This window comes from Notechis scutatus, chromosome 1 (genome assembly GCF_049901735.1).
Source record: "Notechis scutatus isolate UNSWTSFEM ecotype Mainland chromosome 1, rNotScu1.2, whole genome shotgun sequence".
Lineage (NCBI taxonomy): Eukaryota > Metazoa > Chordata > Lepidosauria > Squamata > Elapidae > Notechis > Notechis scutatus.
In genome coordinates, this window is record NC_142009.1 from 179,439,468 (window position 1) to 179,455,071 (window position 15,604).

General features: G+C 38.3%; 1 protein-coding gene across 2 annotated transcripts in view; it reads right to left on the reverse strand.

Moving 5' to 3' along the window:
• The window catches only part of GLS (glutaminase), an 85,084-nt gene extending 74,356 nt beyond the window's left edge, over window positions 1-10,728 (reverse strand). For both annotated transcript variants that reach the window (XM_026667993.2, XM_026667994.2), the window contains exon 1: window positions 10,254-10,728. In XM_026667993.2, coding sequence (XP_026523778.1) covers window positions 10,254-10,597 — 344 coding nt within the window. In that variant the 5' untranslated portion in view covers window positions 10,598-10,728. The remainder of the gene's footprint in view (window positions 1-10,253) is intronic.
• Window positions 10,729-15,604: the final 4,876 nt, after the last annotated feature.

Here is a 15,604-nt window from a genome sequence, read left to right on the forward strand (position 1 = left end):
ATACTAAAAGGATTACTGTAGAAATTTTTATTGGAATTGTAATGATTCGTCAAATAATGCAATTGAAAGAACCCTGAATCATATTCAATACTAAAGAACATGCAAACATAGAAGCCAATTTTTTTTTCTTTCGCTAATTTAGCATTTTTAATGCAATCTCCCTTCCTGATCCCACCTGATGGTAAGCAAGTAGGGTTGCTGGTGGTGGTATTATATTTAAACTTTAGAATAATGTTTATGGGAATATTTTAGCTGTTTACTGTATCTATGTACAATTTCATGCAAAATACTTGCAGTAAACATGCTGAATAAATTTCTAGCACCATAAAAAATTGCTGGTGCATATGGAAATGGGATAAATTAGAATTATGTTGTATAAAATAATGTTTTATCTGCCTTGTAAAAATTTATAATGGAAAGAGGTTTTATGTTTTCAATGTTTAATGATGTTTTGTTTGTCTTTAAAATTAATAAAATTTGTCTCAAAAAAAAATTGCTAGATTGCAAAATTTATGACATAGCTTATTCTAATGTAAATGTCAATCCAGGCAAATTCTGAAACTTGCTAAAGTGAAACCACAATCCAACAGATCATTTGAAAGAAAGGGACAGCTGTTCAAGCAATATGTTCATTAAATCTAGAGATGGAAATATGACAGGAAAATATGTGTGATTGTGAAGAAGAAGAAGAAAGACACTTTTTTTTCATTGTTACTTGAGTCAAATGAAATAAATGGAAGGTATCAGACTTTAGCCTTTATAAAACGGCATGGAGATAGCAGAACATGTGAACAAAGACAACACTAAAGGACAATTCAGAATCTTTTTCCTCTCTCCCATCTCTGCCTTCAGGAGGAAGAAGATGATCAGTAGCACAGGGTTACATAGAAGAAAAAAACGTGAATGCACAGACAGAACCATGCATTGCAAATGTGATCCATTGTATATAAAGTCCATTAAATTGGGCCTTTGTGCATACAAAAGTGTGATAAAACAAAAATGGAAGTGTAAAAGGATCTTTTCTAGAGAACTTGTGAATGAGAGATCCACAAACCACAGCAAAGATTATTCTTATATGCATGCTGCCACTGTGGAATATAATAGAACCAACAGTAAAGGATACAGTAGAAAGTAGGCACAACAATTACATCTATATTGATATGGAAAAGGAAACTAGGGAGCTGACCGACATTGAAAAGCTTCTACCGGTACTATTAAATTCTATTGAAATTTGTCAGTTTCTAAAAGTGTACTTTTTCAAAAAAAATAGTATCAATATATGGATATATTAAACTGGAAAATTTCAAAATTCATTTCCCCCCCAAAATCATTGTAATAGAAATATCTGTACATCTAAAACACAATTCTTGACGAATGCATTTTAAATGCAAATAAGATGCTCTCAGGGAAAAGGAAAATACAGCAAACTAGTTATCAGTCAGCCGTCATCTAAACCAGCAGTCTAACCTTTGCAGCTTGGCACACTGGTGTGAGGAAGAGAGGAACAGGTACGTGTGAGCAGCAGGCCGGCACGCGCATGGATGCACTTGGGCCAGCACATACACACATGCAGTTCAACTCACACGAACACCGGACTGGCCCGCACACACATGCAGTTCAATTTGCGCAAGTTCAGCTGTGTGTGCGTGTGCACACACACCAGCCTGCCATTCATGCAAGTTGAGTTGCACATATGCATGCTGGCACGCTGCTCGTGCAGCCCGATTGCGACTAGGCCACGGCCTGGTAGTGGGCTGTGGCCTGGGGATCCCTAATCCAAACAGTATTTGGGAAGACTCTAGAGCAAATCATAATCAATAGAGCATATAAATAAATAAAAGGAGTCATCATGAATCTTATCTGACAAATCTTGTTTCAATGTTTGACTAGCTAATTTTCTTAACACGTGAATAATGTACTATAGAGTAGTATATCTGGACTTCAATAAAAATGCCATTTATGTATTTGTCATCTTAATAGAATGACAGCTCAGTCAATTTGCAGCTGGTTCAGATCATACTCAAAAATGCTCATCAGTAGTTTTTTTGTGCATTGGAGAGTAGTATCAATATTCTTTAATATTTTTCTTACACATAGGGGAATGCTTATCAAATTTACCATACAGCACAAAACTAGATAAGAAACTGAATGTATTAGAAGGCAGAAACAACATTCAAAATAATCTTGACAAGTCAGAGAAACCAGCTGAATTACATTTAATGAATACGCATTCCAAGTTTTTTATTTAGTAAAAAAATGAAATACACAGGTATAAGATGAGAAATATAGGATAGTCACAGTACTTGTGAAAAGTACTCAGATTAATATTTGTTTATAAACTTGGCAGTGTGATGTGATTGTAAAAAGGTAAATGCTAGTTTAGACACACCTACAAACATACAAGTTAAAAATTGCAGAATTAATCATTATACTTTATTCTGGTTTGACTAGTCCCCAACTTAAACAATGTATGGGCACAACACTTTAAGAAGGAGTTAAAAGAAGACAACAAAGATTATTGGGGGCTGGAAACAAAGTCCTATGAAGAAGGATTAAAGAAGCTGGGAATATTTAGCCTTGAGAAGAGGCAACTGGGTGTGGGAGGATACAGAAGGTAGTCAAAACCTGCAGCATTCTTTCATTACACACCATAGGAAAAAGGATTTAAGACACAAGAAGGCAGATTGCAACCATTTTTTTGGGAGGGGGAAGCAACCCTAACAAGAGGACTTTGACAATAGAACCAACTACTCAAAGAAATAGGGGATGTGTCTATAGAGATTCTCGGTAATCCAGGTCATGGTTGTCCCCTTTGCTTTTTCAAGAGGCAACTGGACTTTCTGAGTCATTTCTTTGATGACGTTTCACTTCTCATCTAAGTAGCTTCTTCATCTTCTTGGGTGAGAAATGAAACGTCTTCAAAGAAAACCAGAAAGTCCAGTTGCCTCTTGAAAAAGCACCTTTGGGACAAGTAGGCAACTTCAAGCTTTCATGGCAATCTAGTTACTTGCTTTCTTTATCCCACTCTGATTCTGTGGATGGAGTTACTCATATAAATAGCTGAATAGTAAATTATTTATTCTGAAAACACAGGTGACTTTAAATAACATTTATGTAATATTTTAGCTATCTGCCTCATAAAATGAAGAGGATGGCTCTCTCTCTAAATCATCTCAAGGCAAGTGATTCTCTCGAGAAAATGGAGTGGGGGGGAGATGGATTACCCCAGATGGACAAGAAGAGCTAAAGACTCCTTCTTCTACCACTCCTCCAAGCTCCAATAGAGTGGATAAAAAAACTGCATTAATTGCAATGTATTGCTTTCCCAGTAACAACAATTAACTAACTTTGAATGAATATTGAAACGACAGTCTATTTCCAAACAACAGTAAATTTGAAACTTTAAAAACTGACATATATGGAATCCATGGTAATTTTAAAATAATAAACGCTCCAGCTCTTACGTTTGATAAAGAACAGACTCCTTGTTACTTTTCATGAAACCAGAATTAAGACCTTAGAAGACCTTCATTTTACTTTACAAACTGAACCACTTAAAGTACAGTACATGGGCAATCGGCCAGAAATAATTTAAAAATTAACTTATTTCAAACTGCTTAGTGGCAGAAGGTTTTGTTAAACTATAAGAAATAATACATTCAGGAAGTCTTTTCGTTGCAAGTTGATTTTAAATTTGAAATAATGGATACTTACAGATTAAAATCAAGCAGCAATCCTTCACAGGCACGTATCTATGTGGATGGGTATATTAAATTATTGAAGTCCAGTATCATATACCATTTTTACAACTTTTAAGAAAACTATCAAACTGAAAATACTATAGATTCAAAATCATGATATATACAGACCTTACTTTTTCTCTAATAATCAATGCTAATATAGGGGCATTTCTATTCTATATAATTCTTCCCAGGGTTGGAAAGGGCAAAGTGGAGAGCAATAACCCTAGCCTAATTAGACATTCAAAAGTTATACTTTTCTTTTAACCTTAGCACAATTAGGCTGAGCACTTTTTGGACATTTAGCTTCTTTCAGTTTAAACCTATATTCACCCTTTTTTCTCTGTGTGAACTTACTCTTTAGTAAGCTTATTACGGTTCCAGACATCTTTAGCCCTAGGAAAGTAGCCTTTGAAAAATATTTTGCCTACAAGAAGGCACAGTACTTATAATAGTATGTAACTTTTTTCAGATTTTTAAAAATAGACAAATGTGCAACAAGTTGTAAAAATTACAGTCTGATATCAGGTTGCAAGAAACAACTTTTTCTGTGACCTAAGAACTGAACTGCTGAATACTCAATTAGTGACATTCAATATTATATTTAACAATGTTAAAAAGTTGATAAAAAATTCCAGTCGAATCTATGTATATAAAAGTGAAATACCATTCACGCATCATCACAAAATCTCCAGAACTGTAAAGCCTACACACTTGAAATTTGGCACATATATTCCTCTTGTCTTCTAGGTGCTCACTAAGAGCATTAGTATTTCATATATTATTATTAATATGCTCTGATGCTAAGGAGTTCTACAGCCCCTTTTCACCTGAAAAGAAATCTGTTCCAAATGCAAAACACAATCACAGGAGTTTCAGTTTCAGTTTCACAGCAGCAACCAGCTTTAGTACAGAACAGTTGAGCATAGGCACGCCCAAACTCCTTGCTGTCTCCTCCTTGCTCACACTGCAAATACTGTTTCAGTTTCCATGTTTCAGTTTCCAAACAGCCCTCAACTCTCTCACACACTGACAGGACGCTAGCCTGATGAACACCGATGGATGCTGGTAGGCAGAGGCACAATTTTTCCCCTTATCTTCCTCCCAAAAAACTAAGCCTGATCACATAGTTTCGTAGCGAAGCACGGTATAGAACAGAACTCTTTATTGGCAAAGTGTGATTGGACACACAAGGAATTTGTCTTGGTGCATATGCTCTCAGTGTACATAAAAAGAAAAGATACATTCATCAAGAGTCAAGAATCATAAGGTACAACACTTAATAATAGTCATAAATCATATCATACTAGGAAACAGTCAATTAAAATCATTGGGCAAGCAACAAGGTTACAGTCATAGTCATAAGTGGGAGGAGATGGGTGAAAGGAAGGATGGGTGGATTAATAGTAATAGTAATGCAGACTTAGTAAATAGTTTGACAGTGTTGAGGGAATTATTTGTTTAGCAGAGTGATGGTGTTCAGGAAAAAACTGTCCTTGTGTCTGGTTGTTCTGGTGTGCAGTACTCTATAGCGTCATTTTGATGGTAGGAATTGAAACAGAGGGGTCTCTAAATATTTTAAGTCTACTTTGGACTCGTGCAGTATACAGATCCTTGATGAAAGGCAGGTTGGTAGTAATTGTTTGTTTCTGCAGCTCTAATTATTTGTTGAAGTCTGTGTCTATCTTGTTTGGTTGCAGAACCAAACCAGACAGTTATAGAGATGCAGATGACAGACTCCATAATTCCTCTATAGAACTGTATCAGCAGCTCCTTGGGCAATTTGAGCTTTTTGAGTTGGTGCAGAAAGAACATTCTTTGTTGTGCTTTTTTATGACTTTTTGATGTTAGGTGTCCATTTTAGGTCTTGTGATATGATAGAACCTAGATATTTAAAGGTCTCTACTGTTGATACTGTGTTATCTAGTATTGTAAGAAGTGGTAGTATGGGAGGGTTTCTCCTAAAGTCTACCACTATTTCTATGGTTTTGAGTGTGTTCAGTTCCAGATTGTTCCGGTCATACCACGAGGCAAGTTGTACAACCTCCTGTCTGTATGCAGATTCATTGTTGTCTCGAATGAGACCAATCACTGTTGTGTCATCAGCAAACTTCAGTATTTTAACAGAGGGATTGATTGAGTTGCAATCATTGGTATATTGGGAGAAGTGGGGAAAGCACATAGCCTTGAAGGGGCCTTGTGTTAATTGTACAGGTATCAGATGTGATTCTGCCTAGCTTCACCTGCTGTATAGAGCTAGTAGTACATAGTTTTCATAAACTAGGACTTTTTATGGCAACTTTTGTTCACTAGATTTCTAATTTTTATCTTCACCCAGTAGATTTATCTCTATATTTATCAACTTAGATTGGGACCTGACAATTATACCTCTTGCCTCCTGATTTTCTTCTATTAGTGTCTCTAAAAATATTAAGGTGAGGCGACACACATTAATGGATATAAATTACCCTTATTTGCTGATGATGTTATGGTTATTCTGAATATTCTTCGTGCCATTAGCAAAGCTTATGTTATACAGTAGGGGTGTCAAATACTGACTCTATAAACCGCTCTGAGAGGGCTGTAAAGCACTATAAAGCGGTATATAGGTTTGAGTGCTATTGCTATTATCTATTACAGGTGTCCCCAAACTTGGCAACTTTAAGACTTGTGGACTTCAACTCCCAGAATTCTCCAGCCAGCATAGCATAGCTGGCTGGAGAATTCTGGGAGTTGAAGTCCATAAGTCTTAAAGTTGCCAAGTTTAGAGACCTCTGATCTATTAGATACTCAGAATAGACAGATATAGTAGTGCTTAAAAATTGTTAACCCTTTTGAATTTTCAATATTTCTGCATAAATATAATCTAAAATGTCCTTTCCATACAAGTTCTGAAACTAGATAAAGAGAATCCTATCCAACAAATGAGTCAAAAACATTACATTTGTTCATTTATTTATTGAAGAAAATGTTCTAAAGTTACATCTAAAGGTTAGAAAAATAATCTTTGCTGGTGTGCCCCCTCTTGGGCAGCAATAACTACAACTAAACATTTTAATAATGATTGATCAGGCCTGTCCATAAGAAATTTAGTCTGTTCCTTTAACTGAACAACCTTAACTCAGGGATGTTGGTTTGTTTCTTCACATGAACTGCCTACTTCAAGTCCTTCTACACTTTCATAGCATAAGGTCAGGAGTTTGACTTGGCCAATCCAAAATATTAACTTTCTTCTTAAGCACTGATCACTCCTTGGTTGTACGACTTGTGTATTTTGTGTTGTCGTCTTGCAACATGATCCACTTTCTGTTGAGTATACGCTCACAGACAAATAGCCTAACACTTTCTAGTAAAATTGGCTGGGACAATTTAGAATTCATAGTTCCCGATGATGGCAAAGCCACCCTGGGACAGAGGCAGCAAAGCAGGCCCAAACCATGACACTAGCACCATGTTTCACAGATGGCATAAAGTTCTTATGCTGGAGTGCAGTGTTTGTGTTTCACCAAACTACTTGCATTTTTTCTTCAAAAGCCAAAAAAAAAAGTCCATGAAATTTGTTCCTAGTACAGAGTGGGTTTTATTCTCATTTTACATTCTAATGGCTTGCCCTATCAGTGTTGCTGGGAGTGGTCTTGATGACTCTTTGGTTAGGCTGCTTACTGTTGGCTTGTTTGACAGTTCCTTGTTTGGGGTACTGTTTGCTTCTTGATTGTTGGTCTAACATTAATCTTGGTGTTAATCTCTGCTTATCTGGGTTTTGATTCTTACTTAATTTGGATAATGAAATGTCTGTAAGAAAATGACCAAGCTCAGAGAGCCCTAAAGGTAAAGGTTCCCCTCACACATATGTGCTAGTCATTTCCGGCTCTAGGGGGCGGCACTCATCTCTGTTACAAAGCCGAAGAGCCAGTGCTGTCTGAAGATGTCTCCGTGGTTATATGGAAGATGGCTTGATGTTTTTATGTTTTGTTTGTCTATATTCATCTTAAAAACCAATAAAAATTTAAAAGAAAAAAAGATGAAGATGTCTCCGTGGTCATGTGGCCGGCATGACTAAATGCTGAAGGTGCACGGAATGCTATTACCTTCCTGCCAAAGTGGTCCCTATTTTTTTACTTGCATTTTTACATGCTTTCAAACTGCTAGGTTGGCAGAAGTAAGGGACTCCTCATTTCAACCCTGAGCTACAAATATTCTCCTCTATCGGTATGCTAAGGTCTATTGAATATTCTTTGACAATATGAGGTTGCCTTATGATTGAGTGGTAAAACACTTCTGAAATTTTAGGGCTAACAATATCAAACAAGCCTCTTCATTCCAGCCTCGAAAACGGCCAACACATCTGGTCATTAATTGCTTACTAGGTATACTTTCATCCAAAATGCCATGAAAAACTGATATTGTGGAATAACCCAAATCTGAAAATAGGAGGGAAAATATTTTATTGGAATGCTTAGACCAAACAATAAAACAGTACTCTCAATCAGCTGATTACTCAATCAGTTGATTACTAATGAGTTGTGTTTTGAATATAATTTCTTTACAAGATTTGCTGAGCAATATATATAACTGAAATGTATTAAACAGAATGGCCTGGCTGCTTTAGCAGCAGCAAGGTACTAACAAGTTTAAAATGTTTAAGAGATACAGCACTTGAACAGAAACTAACAATCTAATTTTATAAGCAATTAAAAAGTAAAAGTAAAGGTTCTATTAGTTTTATATCTGAATTATGGAATAAAGAACTAGAATATCCAGGATTTTAATTACCAAATCAAAGACCATAATTCCTTAAGCCTTATGATATTCCCAAAACTGCAGGCAAATCATTTGCTATCATTAATTTCACTGAAGTAACTGAGTCTACAACTTCTTCCCCACTGCCCTCAGATATAACATTGCTCATTGATTTGCCTGAAAACCATTCTAAAGATGACTCATAAAAAATACCTATAGCAGCTGCAATCATAGTTCAATAGATTCACTGAAAGTAGTAAAAACAATTTTGCTTTTAAATTTAAAACTGTATTACCTAAAAAAATTCTGATCAATACACAAGTATTCATGTTGTCAATTGTCAGTGGTTTTATATGAAGGGACAAATAATTAAAATGCACATTTCTCTGTTCAGAAACATTGACTGAAATAAACTGCTTTCCTGGGAAGAAAAATTGAAAACTTCTGAACACTTTTAACATGACTATTCACCTTCTGTAAATGAGATTGTTAATAAAAGAGTAATTCAACTAGAAAATTTTTAAAAGCTACATTCAATATTTCAGATACAATCCTTCACAACTATTTAGTTGTACCCTAGATTTTAATTCTTAGATATAAATGCTGGGCAGGAAAATTCTAAAAACCTCCACCAACATAGTATTTTAGGTGAACATTTCTTGAATTCCCTTTTACACACTGCATGGCAGAAATGTTTCCCCCCTCCCCAGATCTCACTTCATAAATATGTACCAAAAAAGGAAATTGTACTCATTTAATAAACTGCAGAATTTCTACCTACACTTCCAATGAAATAAGTGAAAACTGAAAATAGTAGAACCCTTTCACAGGCCTGTTTCATGGATCAGTTTATGACCCTTAACTGAAAGACATAAAATCTCTAAGTAAGTCACATTTCGAATATACATTCTCACATAAATAGCAGCATTTAATTTTAAAAATGAAAGCTAGCAAGATTAAAGCATTGCTGACACTTTCCCAAACTCTAATTTCACTGCCCAGTAACTTAAGAGATAAATTAACTAGAATTATCCAGTGATTAAGTAAAACCCACCCAAATCAGTGCTCAGATGGTCCTTCCAATGGTCATTTTTCTGCAATGATGCCCAAAGCACCACTGAGTCATGTTCCCACACACACACATGCATATAATTTTACTCTGAATAGAGAATGAGAACTCTGTTGGGTGACCTTAATCTCCAGGAAAATTAATGCATCAAAGTATATGAAGATTCTCAAAATCATCCAGGTCATAGTTGTCCCAAAGATGCTTTTTTTCAAGAGGCAACAAGACTTTCTGGTCTTCCTTTGAAGCTTCTTCAGCTGTGACTGGATTGGGAGATCCTTCCATTCCCCACCATCCAGTCAGAGCTGAAGGAAGCTTCTTGGATGAGAAACCAAACGTCTTCAAAGGAAAACCAGAAAGTCCAGTTGCCTCTTGAGAAAAAAAACACCTTTGGGACAAAATGCATCAAAGGAAGGAGGGGATGGCAAAGAAACTCCCACCCACTCCGCGTGGCCATGGAGGGTTGTCGTGGCAACCTCCCAGTCCCATCTTCAGCTCTGCCTTCCTGGAAATGCACCCCGCATGTGGGGTAGCCCTGTCCTGTCATTTACCCAGCAGCATCCTGTCACATGTGAAGAGGAGGAAGCGCCAGCACCAGCAGGCATGCGCCCACTACCAGCCGGCAGAGCATCCTTCCTTCTGTCTCCCATGGGCTGGCCCTCGGTCCCGCCAACGGCCCCGGCCCGCCCCTCGCTACCGCCACTCACTTTTCCCCCAAGCCGCCTGCTTCCTTGCTTGCGGCCGCGTTGTGGCTGTTCTGGCTGAGGGCCGAGGCGGGCATCTCGGAGGACGTCGTGGGTGCCGGCGGTTGCTGGGCCGGAGGGCCCTTGCCAGCCTGCTCCAGGATGCCCTCGGACTTGGTGCACAAGGAGCGGGCGGCGGCGGCAGCCCCGGGCATGAACCGCAAAGGCAAGCGGCCACCGGCCACGCCGGGCCAAGCGGGATGGAGCCACCTCAGCGCCGAGCGACGGCAACAGCTGAGCCCGCCGGTGCCGGTCTGGCTGAGCCACAGCAGGTCCCTCAGCAGCGCAGGGCTGCGGAGCCGCATCATGATAGCCCTTTGGTCTTCTCCGCCTTTCCCGGCGCTCTCACAGTTTCGGCGGCGAAGAAGGGAAGTGCCTCGGCCGCCGCTAGTCGACCGCGCTTTGCTCTCACACCCCACAGGCTCCGCCTCAAGACCCACCCCATTGGGCGGTGGCGGCTGTAACCGTCGGGCGCTTTCGAAGGCGATTGGCTATACGGCATGTTCTTTAAGAGAAGCATTTTTTTTTCCTTCCCCCCTCCCTCCCCCTCGCCCATCCCAGAGAGTGGAAGATGTGGCGCACTTGGAGCTGGGCCTGCTGAGCGAGGGGAGGGGGAGCGAGAGCGGAGCCAAAGGAAGCGTCCCGCGAATTTGGGGCTGCTCTTTGCTCCTACTGATCCCGTCAGAGGGCTAGTGCTAGGGAGGTACTGATTTAATTGCATACTCTGAAGAGGTGGCAAGGAATACCTGATAAAGTTACATTCAATCTAAAACAAGGAACAATGGTACACGATAAACTTTCTGGGTCATCATTTCACTGGGGATATGTCTATGGAGATTCTCAGTCATCCAGGTCACGGTTGTCCCAAAGGTTCTTTTTTTCAAGAGGCAGCTGGACTTTCTGGTTTTGTTTTTTTTTTAAAAAAAGATGTTTTGCTTCTCATCCAAGAAGCTTCTTCAGCTCTAACTGGATAGTGGGGAATGGAAGGATTTATATTCCTTGTAGACACTAGTCATTTGCATTCACTGGGAATAGGAGAAAGTGGGGGGAAAGTACAGTATTACCTGAAGAAATATTTCAGAGAAGGGCCAGTAAGAGCTTCAGGGGTCACGAGGAAAATACCTGACCCCTGCTGTCCCTGATGCTGTGCATTCCTTTCCCTTCTTGATTACCATGATAAGTAATTGTGCCTATTTATTGCTGTGAAAGCTCGGGAAAAGCTTGTGGCGCCTTGGAGACTTAGATTTATTATGACATCAGCTTTTCTACAATCCATGAAAGCTGATGCCCTAATAAATTAGTCATTAAGAGGCCACCTGAGACTTTTTCCCTGCGGACTGCCTTCTGTAACCCTAATTTTCAGTTGCAGGTTAACTCCTGCTATTGAGTCATAAAAGTGAGCTGATTGGGGATAATGGAATTGTACTGCAAAATGTTCTGGAGAGCATCAGCTTGGGGAAAAATTGTGACAGAGCAGAGTCCTCACTATTTTTTAAAAAAAGCCTAAAGAGAAGACTCCCACCAGCTTGTTAGAAAGAAATCTACCAAGAAAGTCAGTCAGACCAGCAGAATTGACCAGCAGGAGAACTGCAGGCAGACAGACATACTAGAAGACACTTGCACCATCCAACTGCAGAGTCAAATTACTATTATAGCAACTGGTTAATGTCTCCTGATTAAAGTCTTCATAGATTTTAAGTCCTTATAAAGTCGCTATATCCTATAAAGGATAAGAGCAAAATTGGGGCATATTAGCCAATATTGCTCAAAAGTGTAATATTGCATATTATGAGGTACTGGGTTGAAGAAGGTAATACAACACTTTATTCCCTCTCTTTTTGGCTGAAACTCCTCCCTCCCCTTTTTGATGATGAGATTTTGGCTGGAATGGAAACAATCATTTAGAAGCAGAATACAATTGTTAGATTTCACCTTTTTAATATATACACAGATAGATAAATATATAGATATAGATAAATTCTGGGGCAAAGTTTATTAAAATTTGCAGACATAAGGTGTATTAAAATATTCCATTGCATAAATGGAGAGGATTCTCAGAGAAGAGGTTGAGGCAAATTGAAAATAAGTGGGACCTCAGTCACATGATGATTTGTCATTTGGTGTAGAAAGTCAGGGAAATGACCTTGAGGGAAATTGGCAAGAAATATATCAACCAGGAGGACTGAAACATTTTTTTAAAGTTAGAATTCAAAGACACTTAGGCAGGTATCTCCTTGTTTGACAGGATATAAGAGAGAAAAACAGAGTTGCAGTAGACTGTATTCTGTTATTACAGCTTATCTCATTAAGGTGTGGTTTGAATCTTCCTGCAGAGTTAATTTTCTGATATGGTTTACTGAGTGGAACTGATATTTCTCAAGATGGCATTAGAACAGTTAACATTTTTCTGCAGATGTTAATCTGAGCACATATTACATATATAGCACTTTCTATTTCTAATTTCAAATGTGTTATAGAATGAACAGCTGTAATGTCACCCTACAGTTACCATGGTTACAGTTTGGCTTTCAAAGTGCTGCCACCTGCTGGGGAGAAGGAGAAACTATTGATAAGTTGCACTATATAATAACACTGAGGATTCATAATCATTGACAACAGTAATTATTGATAACATTCAGCAATTATCAGTTCAACATTTTTACAAAACCCAAAGCTACCTGCTAGGGAAAGTCAGGGAGAAGTTTATGTTGGAATTTCTATAGAAAAGACCAAATATAAATTTTGAGTGTATCATATGCTAAGAAAGCCGGCAGGCTAGGTTTGAGACCCAAGTACCAAGTGATGGGTAAGCTCCCATCCTCGTCGCAGCTAGCAGTTTGAAAGCATACAAATGCAGGTAGATAAATAGGTATCATTTTGGTGGGAAGATAACAAGACTCCATAACCTCATGTTATATCTCGTGACCATGGAAATGTCTTTGGACAGCAGTGGCTCAATGGCTTTGAAACAGATATGAGCACTACCCCCTATAGTCAGCAATAACTAGAGTAAAATCTGCAGTGACTCCATATGCTAAGTGCCATTGACTGATTTATTTAAGTAATTGCTAGGGCCATCTGTTTCACAACAGTGACTGTGGATGGCATACAAAGATTAAAACCCCAACAATTACAAAGCGATAGTTTATCAGCAGATCGCCAACAGATTCATTTTGTAAAAAATGTATATGATATAAATCATAAAAGATGCAATGAGGGTATTTCCTTAATCAGGCAAAAGTCAAGAATGGATTCTGAAAATTAGACTGCAAAATTCAGATAAATCTTTATTCTTTAATTGCTTCAACGTGAGGCATTATGTAGTAATGTTTTTAAAGTTGCCTGAATTTTTTTTATTTTTGAATATTTCTTTTTTAAATCATCACACCAGTAATCTTCTGTAAAATAATTTACCAGTATTACTTCATACATACCCCTACACACATACATACATGGGGTTTTCTGTAGTGGCTAGGGTTTTGGTGCCATTGAAGTCGATGCTATGACCTGTTGCTTTCATGTGTTGTACTAGTGAGGAAGTGTGTTCCAGCTTTTTCACTGCATTTTTGTGTTCATCCAGGCGGGTACTTATTCTTCTATTGGTCTGTCCAATGTATGTGGCAGGGCATGATGCACAGGGGACTTCATATATGCCTTGGTTTTTCACATCAATTTTATCTTTGGGGTTTCTTAGGATGGCTGCTATTTTTCTGCAAAATCACCGGCTTGATCCACAAAAACACACTGAGACATAATGGAGACCTAGAAGATGAACAGACCTATGGAACAGCTGTCCTGCCCTACATAAGAGGTACTACAGACAAAATCAGTAAGATACTACACAGGTATCACATCAAAACTGCCTTCAAAACAGACAGAAAAATAGTAGCCATCCTAAGAAAGCCAAAAAATAAAACTCATCTGCCATCATCAGGCTTCTGTATAGTGTTCATCTGATGATGGCAGATGAGATCAGAAGCCTGATGATGGCAGATAAGATTCTGCCGAAATGTTACTACAACTTTAAAAGCACAACTATAATGACGTGGGAAAATACCTGAACAAAGCTGAATACCATACATATAAATACCCGCGAAAACTTAAGAAAACATATACATACATACATACATACATACATACATACATAAAATTTGTGGTTGTGGAATAACCATTTTCCCTATAGGGGCTTGGCCTTATAATACAGCAGTAAGAATGTGACAGGAAATGTATTGATCATGTAGAACTTTAATCCAGCAAATTTCTTCTTATCTGTTACAAAACAGGCAGTGCTGTTAGGAAAAACATAATCTTCATTTAATTAGTATTAACAGAATGTTATTGAGGAATATTGCATATATAAAATATTATAACATGAAATAAATAATGCTCTTTAGCACAGATTATTGTTTGTTAAGAAGAAAACACTTGCACTTTATACTCACCGCATCGGTAGATCACATAGTCATGGAAGAATAAGCACATGTTCCAGTCCCTTGAGCACTGTTTACATTAGCTTTATGCACCTACAGCAGTTGAAGCTTTAATACAAATATAATGTGCTACATCAGGTAGGTTAATGTTTATGTCCCTATTGAACTTCCTTTTTGCTAGAAAGAAGTTGAGCCCTTTTACATAAATAGAAAAACTATTATCAGTCGTGATAGCTATTTTATTTAGCTATCCTATACTCATATTGGTCCAAGACTTAAAACGTATTGGCCACTGTTCCAGATGATCTCCAAAGTATAGTCAGGACAGAAGAATAATGGGAAAAAAACCCAATGCAAATTAAATGGTATGAAGCAGAAATATCAGGGAGAAAATAGAAGATGCCACTAGCAGAAGCCCAGATTGCAAATTTCCTGGATCATCCAAGTTTCTCAAAGAGAGGCACCTGCTGCAAAATAAGCTCCAGCCATTCTAAGAAAATTCTGGAAGACATAGTAGCTTCTGCCAAAGTTCCAACCTAGTAACGCAGGGTAGGCTAAGTAAGCAGGGCAATCTGATCAGGAAGAGGACAATGACAATATATGTGTTTATCTTTAAATATGGGAAACCAGCAGGGGCAGGAGGAGGAGGAGGAATTCCTGATGGTGTTCCATTTGTCATCCATTCCCCCCCAACCTTCACTGGCAATCTTGACCTCTCTTTATAGACAGCTAGATTCTAGAAGCTGCATCTGAACTTGGATGTGGCAACTGGCACATGGGCAGGACAAAAAGAAAAGAGGTGCCCCCAGAGGATTCAGTCATTGCTCATCTGACAGTCCACCTTAGAGGAAAGACAGTGAGATTGTATATGTAAAGTAGATTTCT